Genomic DNA, 8,883 nt, shown 5'->3' with positions numbered 1-8,883 from the left:
CCCTGGCTTGCGCCCACCTACCGGGTAACAAAATCTTCCCCCCTCCCTCCCTCCCTCCTTCTCTCTCTCTCTCTCTATCTCTCTTTCTTTTCTTTCTTTCTTTCGACAGGGTCTCACTTTGTTGGCTGGACTGCAGTGATGCTATTGTAGCTGACTGTAATCTCGAACTCCTAGGCTCAAGCCATCCTCCTACCTCAGCCTCCGGGTAGCTAGGACTACCGGTATGCACCATCATGCCTGGCTAATTTTTAAATTTTTTTGGTAGAGACAAGGTCTTACCATAATACGTTCCCCAGGCTGGTCTCAAACTCCTGGGCTTCAGCAGTCCTCCTGCCTCTGTCTCCCAAAGTGCTGCAATTAGAGGTGTGAGTTTTAATTTAATTTCTTTTACATTTTAATTTAATTTCTTTTAAATTAAAATTCACATCTGTAATTTTAATTTCTTTTAAATTAAAATTCACATTTGTAATTTTAATTTCTTTTAATTTAATTTCTTTTAAATTAAAATTCATGTCTGTAATTGCAGCACTTTGAGGGATAGGGGCAGGAGGACTGCTTCAGCCCAGGAGTTTGAGACCAGCCTGGGCAACAGATTATAGTAAGACCAGTTCTCTACCAAAAAAGTTTAAAAACTAGGCAGGCATGATGGCATATACCTGTAGTCCTAGCTACTCGGAGGCTGAGGTAGGAGGATGTTAAACACTCTTTCATGTGCTCATTAGCTACTTATGTATCTTTTTGTGAAGTTTCTGTTCAAATCTTTACTTACTTTTAAATTAGATTTTAAAAAATATGTAAGCTGTTGAAGTTCTTGCATGTTCTAGACATGAGTTCTTGACCATATTTTCCCTTAGAATGTGGCTTTAACAGTGTCTTTGATGAGTGGAATTTTTTATTTTAGTTATCCAATTTATTAGTTTTTTCTTTTATGGTTAGTTCTTTCTATATCTAGTCCAAGAATTTTTAAGTTAGAATAACACACTGTATTAAGCCTTATAAAAACACCAGTAAATTCCAAGATCTGGAAATAGCATAACCACATTCTCTGAACCAAATGTAGTAAATCACAAGTAGAACCAAAATAGACTGAATATTTGGAAAATGTAGTCTAATCAGTCTGCATATAAAAATCAGTTGATTATTAGATTATATTACTAGCCCCGGCATCTTATACATGTGGAAAGATGAATACACCAGCTGAATGCAGGTGGACCTTCCCTCTTACCAAAACACAGTTCAGTGTAGTGGCCCACTAACCTGCCATCTACTTTTCCTATAAAACCTAGCCTGAGGTAATCTTAAATTTTCTCTCGCAATCTCTACCTAAATAGTATAATTCTTCTCCCAATGTCTTTCCTAAAAGGGCATGACAAGATGTTTTTTTAATGATTTTTAAAGGTAGCTTGCCTTAACATTTATAATTGGCATCTGGAAGTTGCTTGCTATTTTATAGTTACTTCATTCTTAGCATTGTCTTTTTTTTTTTTTTTTAAATATACTCTTAGATCAGCTTAATGTGAAAATGAAACTTGAATTGTTTTAAGTGAATTAATTTTCTTTTCTAATGATACTATAAGGAGCTATTATTTTAAAAAATTAATATTCTTTTTTTTCTTCTCAGGACTGGGAATATTTACTAAATTCTGACTACCACCAGAATGTCGAGTCTCATCTTTTGAATAGATCTTTGTGTTTGAGTCCTTCAGAAGCTTCACAGATGAAGGATGAGGATTTTTCACAGAATCTCAGTCTGGATTCTTCTACACTTCTCTTTACTCACATACCTGCAATTTTTTTCGTTCTTCACCTTGTGTATGAGGAGCTTAAGTTGAACACTCTAATGGGAGAAGGAATTTGTTCACTTGTTGACCTTCTTGTTCAGTTGGCAAGGTAAGTTTGTTTGTAGGTTAGAAACTGCCAGGAAGTCCTTAGATGACTTGTCTTTTCCATGATATCATATAGGGACCTTGTAAATAAGTTTCTGAAATCTACCTTCTCAGAAAACTAGGGCATCTCCTGTAAACCACAGAGTTGTTTGAAAATATTGGTTTTATAAGGGCCTGTGAGCCATGTAGGGATTTTTAGTCTCTGTCCTGAGATTAGTGGAAGGTCACGAGAAAATGGAGATGACTTGCTCAGATTTTCGTTTTGACAGAATGACTGGCTATACTGTGGTGGGAGTTCTAGAATAACATCTGCTGTTTTGTATTAATATCCACATTCAAATTGTGCTTTATAGTTGACAAAATCATAATTTACGTATAAAGTCTCAAACAAGATAAGTTTCCTATTTTAGTGATGAGGAAATTTGCCTAAATTTGTTTCCAGGGATATGAGTGTTTGATAGTTGCAGACTCATTTTGTTATGCTGTCCTTGCTGCAATCTGAGGTTGTCCCTGTCTTTGAGGCACTCATAGTAGATCCACAGAATATATGTTTCAACACCTTTCAACAGCTTTGAAGCACCTTGTGTGTGGCTCAGAATTCTAGGGTCATATTTATGTGTTGTTTGACCTTTGTGACCTTTGGTGATAAAGAAGTTGAATTTGAATTGAAATGTCAACCTCTGAGTTAAGACATAGTACGTTTTCTAATTTCTGTTGTCTTTTTTGAGATCTTGAAATTCATTCCTGAGACATGGCAATTTTTTTTTTTTTTTTTTTGAGACGAAGTCTCGCTCTGTCACCCGGGCTGGAGTGCAGTGGCCGGATCTCAGCTCACTGCAAGCTCCGCCTCCCGGGTTCACACCATTCTCCTGCCTCAGCCTCCGGAGTAGCTGGGACTACAGGCGCCCGCCACCTCGCCTGGTTAGTTTTTTGAATTTTTTAGTAGAGACGGGGTTTCACGGTGTTAGCCAGGATGGTCTCGATCTCCTGACCTCGTGATCCGCCCGTCTCAGCCTCCCAAAGTGCTGGGATTACAGGCTTGAGCCACCGTGCCCGGCCGAGACATGGCAATTTTAACCAATGGTAAGTATCTCTTAGGATGTCATTACTGTCATGAAAATTCTTTCGTAATGAATTTCCAAACCATAATCATGGCTCTCTGAAATAAGTAATGTGTATGTTGTTTTATATTTTATCAGTTTTTTTTAACATATTTTGTCTTATTTAGTCTTTAAAATTTCAGAGTAAGTTAGTTGGTATTGCCCCATTTTCTAGAAGAAAATACTGAGTTTTATAAACATGACTTATAGAAGGTCACACAGCTAGTAAATAGCAAAGGAAGAGCTAGATCACGGTGCTTTTACTGTAGTTTTACTTCCACAAAATTTAACTAACAAGAAGAGATTGGGTTGCATTTGTCACACTGGGCATTTTAAAGTCCAAAAATACAATAAAGAGGCTCTAGATTTGGTTATCTTCTTTCTCATAAGTAAGTTTTTAAATTGAAAGATTCAAGTAATGAATCCTTCCAACTCTATTGGGAGAAAGTGCTGTAATACCTTCTTTTTTACATGCTCTTACTGTTTTAGGGACTTAAAATTGGGACCTTATGTAGATCATTACTATAGAGACTACCCAACACTTGTCAGAACTACTGGACAAGTGTGCACAATTGATCCAGGTAAGTAGTTGTGCTTTTAAAGATTTTCTATACAGTGCAGTGACATTTCCTTGTATATTTCTCAATGAATAGCAGAGGATGTATTTCTTACCATTAGCTTCTAAGTCAGGGGCAATGTCTTTCCACCAGGCAGATTTTAGTTTGTAGTGCTTGTTTTCTGACACATAGTAAGCCATAATATCCTCAGTGTATGGGGAAGATTTTACCCATCCCTAAGGTTCTGACTTGCAAAAGCTTAGAAAGAGCTTCCAGTGCCAAGGATGCTTTCCTTTTCTTTTTTTTTTTTGAGACAGAGTCTCGCTCTGGCGCCCAGGCTGGAGTGCAGTGGTGCGATCTCGGCTCACTGCAAGCTCTGTCTTCCGGGTTCACACCATTCTCCTGCCTCAGCCTCCTGAGTAGCTGGAACTACAGGCACCCGCCACCACCCCTGGCTCATTTTTTTGTATTTTTAGTAGAGACGGGGTTTCACCGTGTTAGCCAGGATGGTCTCAATCTTCTGACCTCGTGATCTGCCCGCCTCGGCCTCCCAAAGTGCTGGGATTACAGGTGTGAGCCACCGTGTCTGGCCGCCAAGGATGCTTTTAACTTAGACTTGTACTGTCCGGTTAATACCACTAACCATATGTTACTTAAATTAAATAAAGCATGTATTTCTTCAGTGCACTAGCTGCATTTTGAGAACTCAGTAGCCACATGGGGCTAGTGCTAACATATTGGACAGTGCAGATACAGACACAGAACATTTCCATCACCACTGTACTATCCTAGACTCTGAGCTAAAGGTACTGAACGTTGGGGCCCAGTTTTTGGAACAGAGTTGAATCCTGGATGATTCTTTTGTTTTTTTTCCACCTTTAGGGTGAAAAAACAAAAATTTGGTTAGATTCCTTTTTTTTTTGGAGACAGAGTCGCACTCTGTCGCCCAGATGGGAATACAGTGGTACGATCTTGGCTCACCGCATCCTCTGCCTTCCAGGCTCAAGCAAGTCTCCTGCCTCAGCCTCCCAAGTACCTGGGATTACAGGTGTATGCCACCACGCCTGGCTAATTTTTGTATTTTTAGTAGTGATGGGGTTTCACCATGTTGGCCAGGCTGGCCTTGAACTCCTGACCTCAAGTGATCCACCTGTCTCAGCCTCTGAAGGGGCTGGGATTACAGGTGTTAGCCACTGCGCCCAGCCTTTAGTTAGATTCTTTATATGTCTTGGGAACAAGAGTTTGCTAAATTTCCATCCAGGATGAGATAAAATATAAGTCATTTAAATTCTATGTTTAATAACATAGTCACTTTTTTACTGTGGCAGAAAACATGAAGCAGTTTGGAGAATATGGAAAAATATTATTCCTTTTTTTTTGAGACAGAGTCTCTCTCTGTCTCCCAGGCATGATCTCGGCTCACTGCAACCTCCACCTCCCGGGTTCAAGCGATTCTTCTGCCTCAGCCTCCCAAGTAGCTGGGACTATAGGTGTGCACCACTGGGCCCAGCTAATTTTTTTTTGTATTTTTAGTAGAGACGGGGTTTCACCATTTTGGCCAGGCTGTTCTCTAACTCCTGACCTCGTGATCCACCTGCCTTGGCCTCCCAAGGTACTGGGATTACAGGCGTGAGCCACCGCACCCAGCTGGAAAAATATTATTCTAGTTGTTTCAGAATGACAGGTTAACTTGATCATCTTCTGTTTAAAATAAAATAATGTTGTCTTAATGTATTTTGTGTCTTTTGAATATTTATCTAATTTTAAAGGTCAAACAGGATTTATGCATCATCCATCATTTTTTACTTCTGAACCACCAAGTATTTATCAGTGGGTGAGTTCTTGTCTGAAGGGTGAAGGAATGCCACCTTATCCTTACCTCCCTGGAATCTGTGAAAGAAGCAAACTCGTAGTCTTGGTATGTATGAGGAGTGTTACTACCTATCTTCTTTTCCTTTTAAAATTGAGTTTTAAAAGTACACCTAATATTAAGTTTTCTTCCTGTGTATAGTTCTGTGAATTTCGGTATGTGTATAGATTCATGTGATTACTGCAATTAGGATATAGAACATTTACATCACCCTCAGAAATTTCTCTCATGATTTTGAGATCATCCAAGTTGTTTCCTGTATCAACAGTTCATTGCATTCTATGACCAATTAGTAGTTTATTGCATGAATGTGCCATGTTGGTTTTCCATTCAAGATAATTGGGTTGATTTCAGTTTTTAGTAATTGTAAATGTAGATGCTGTCAGTATTCATGTTCAGGGTTTTATGTGAACATAAGTTTTGCTTTCTTTAGGACAGGTACCTAGGAGTAGGATTGAAGGGTCATATAGTTAAGTTTATGTTTTGTTTTTGAAGAAACTGTCAGTTGTTTTCCAGAGTGGCTCTTCCATTTTACATTTTTACCAGCAATATTTAAGAGGTCATTTACCTGCATTCTTGTTGGTGTTTGGTATTGTCACTATTTTTTGTTTTTTTCTTTCTGAGAGATGTGTAGTTATACCTCATTGTGGCTTTAATTTGCATTTTTCCTAATGGCTAATGATATTTTGAGGGTTCTAGGTATGACATCTTGTCAGATATGTGGTTTGCAGATATTTTCTTTTAGTTTCTACCTTGTCTTATCTCCTTATTCTCTTAATACGTCGAAGAGCAAAAGTGTTTAATTTTGATGAAGCTAGTTTATCTGTATTTTTCTTTAATGGATGTTGCTTTTAGTGTCATGTCTAATAATTCTTTGTTTAACTTCAGGTTTTGAAGATTTTCTCCTGGGTTTCTTTATATGTTTTACATTTAGATCTCTAATCCATTTTGTTAATTTTTTATAACATGTCAGGTTTTAAGTCAAGGTTTTTATTATTTCATTTGGATATCCAGTTCTTTCAGCACTATTTTTTGAAAAGACTATCCTTTCTCTATTGCATTTGCACTTTTGTCAGAAGTCAATTTGGCCACATTCTTGTGTGTCTATTTCTGGACTTTCTATTCTGGTTCATTGATCTTTGTGGCTGTCTATGCTGTAATTACTGTAGCTTTGTAGTAAGTCTTAAAATTGATTAGCGTTACTCCTCCCTTCATTACTCTTCTTGCCTTTTCATACTGATTTTATTTTTATTTTTATTTTTGAGACAGAGTCTCGCTCTGTTGCCCAGGCTAGAGTGCAGTGGCGTGATCTCAGCTCACTGCAACCTCTACCTTCCGGGTTCCAGCGATTCTCCTGCCTCAGCCTGCCAAATAGCTGGGATTACAGGATCCCGCCACCACGCCCGGCTAATTTTTTGTGTTTTTAGTAGAGACAGGGTTTCACCATATTGGCCAGGCTGGTCTCGAACTTTCAACCTCAAGTGATCTGCCTGGCTCAGCCTCCCAAAGTGCTGGGATTACAGGTGTGAGCCACCGCGTCTGACCCATACTGCTTTTATAATCAGCTTGTCTATAGCTACAAAAAAAATCCTGCTGAAATTTTTTTCCAAGAAACACATCTTTATTTATTTTAATTATTTTTTGTTTACTTTGAGCTGTAAATCTCATTATTTATTTATTTTTAGAAATTAGTTTGTTGTTACTGGTTAATACATGTCCAAGATCAAACCTTCATATAGAACCAAAGGGCTGTAACAGCAGATAAGGAAAGTTTCTTGGCATACCTGTTCCTCAGTCCCCCCATCCTGGAGCAGCCTGCTCATAGGCCCCTTGTGGGCCTTTCTAGGTGGAATCTTCCCAGCCTTGCAGGAGAACCACATGCTTTTGTCCCTTCTCTCAAATGTTGGCAGACTGTAAATGTCTTTGCCCCCTGCCCTTCTTTTTCTTTACGTTTTGCTCTGCTTCATGGTGAGAAGCGCTTCAGAGTCTCCCGATGGCTCCAAAACAGACATACAGAATGGTAGTTCTGTTTAAAAAACACAGATTTTTTTTTTAATGATAGCAAAATATATATAACATAATATTTATTGTTGAAATTGTTACTACTATTTTTTGAGACAGAGTCACTCTGTTGCCCACACTGGAGTGTAGTGGCACAATCTTGGCTCACTGCAACCTCCGCCGCTCAGGTTCAAGCGATTCTCCTGCCTCAGCCTCCCAAGTAGCTGGGATTACAGGCGTGAGTCACCAAGTCTGGCTAGTTTTTGTATTTTTAGTGGAGATGGGGGTTCACCATGTTGGCCAGGCTGGTCTTGAACTCCTGACCTCAGGTGATCTGCCCACCTTGGCCTCCCAAAGTGCAGGGGTTACAGGCATGAGCCACTGTGCCTGGCCTGAAATTATTTTTGAGTGTACAATCCAGTGGCATTGAATACATTCACATTGTTATGTAGCCATCACCACTGTCCATACCCAAGACTTTCATCATCCGCAACATAAATTCTGTACCTATTAGACAGTGACTCCCCATTCCCCTTCCTCCCAGGCCCTAGTAATTCTGTTCTATTTCTTATGAATTTGTCTCTTGTAAGTACAGTGTTTGTCTCTCTGCGTCTGGCTTATTTCAGTTAGCATGTTTTCAATGTTCATCCATATTGTAGCATCTATCAGAATTACATTGTTTTAAAGGCAGTATTCTATATACTACTCCATTGTGTGGATATACCACAATGTATCATTTTATCTGATGATGGACACTTGGGTTGTTTCTACTTTTTGGCTATTATGAATAGTGCTGTTGTGAACCATGGGTGTGCAAATATCTGTTCAAGTCTCTGCTTTCAATTCTTTTTAATATATACCTGGTGGTGGAATTGCTGGGTCATATGGTAGGTAGTTTGATGTTTAACTTTTTGAGGAACTGCTAAACTCATTTTCGTAGTGGCTGTACCATTTTACATCCTTACCAGCAATGCAAGAGGAAGGGTTCCAATTTCTCCACAGTCTTGCCAACACATATTATTATTTTCTATTCGTTTTTTAAAAATTATAGCCATCCTAGTATTTATGAAGTGATATCTTGTTTTGATTTGCATCCTTAATGATTAGTGATGTTGAACATATTTTCATGTGTTTATTGGCCATTTATGTATCTTCTTTGAAGAAATATCTATGCAAATCTTTTGTGTATTTGAAAATTGGATTTTATTTTGAATTTAGGCATTTTATGCTGTAGATATTAATGTATCAGATACATGATTTGAAATATTTTCTCCCATTCTGTAGGTTTTTCTCTGAATGTCTTTTCTGTAAAACTGGCATGAGTACTCAATTTATCTCTGGCCTTTCATCTTAGTTTTATCCTCTTGGTATTCCTTTATAACTTGTCAGCTCAGAGATCTATGTATAAAATATGAATTTATTTTATTTATGAAAATAACTTTATTTATAAAAATATGAACTTTTTTATT

At 38.3% G+C, this 8,883-nt stretch overlaps 1 protein-coding gene across 3 annotated transcripts in view; it reads left to right on the top strand.

Moving 5' to 3' along the window:
* The window catches only part of ANAPC1 (anaphase promoting complex subunit 1), a 128,834-nt gene that overhangs the window by 54,817 nt on the left and 65,134 nt on the right, over positions 1 to 8,883 (top strand). For all 3 annotated transcript variants that reach the window (XM_017856211.1, XM_017856210.1, XM_017856213.1), the window contains 3 exons: positions 1,622 to 1,890; positions 3,476 to 3,567; positions 5,313 to 5,461. In XM_017856211.1, the coding sequence (XP_017711700.1) occupies positions 1,622 to 1,890; positions 3,476 to 3,567; positions 5,313 to 5,461 (510 nt within the window). The remainder of the gene's footprint in view (positions 1 to 1,621; positions 1,891 to 3,475; positions 3,568 to 5,312; positions 5,462 to 8,883) is intronic.

The sequence above is a fragment of the Rhinopithecus bieti genome, unplaced genomic scaffold (genome assembly GCF_001698545.2).
Source record: "Rhinopithecus bieti isolate Rb0 unplaced genomic scaffold, ASM169854v2 scaffold_42219, whole genome shotgun sequence".
Lineage (NCBI taxonomy): Eukaryota > Metazoa > Chordata > Mammalia > Primates > Cercopithecidae > Rhinopithecus > Rhinopithecus bieti.
The sequence above is the reverse complement of the archived record's forward strand: the minus strand, read 5'-3'. Positions and strand labels throughout refer to the sequence as shown.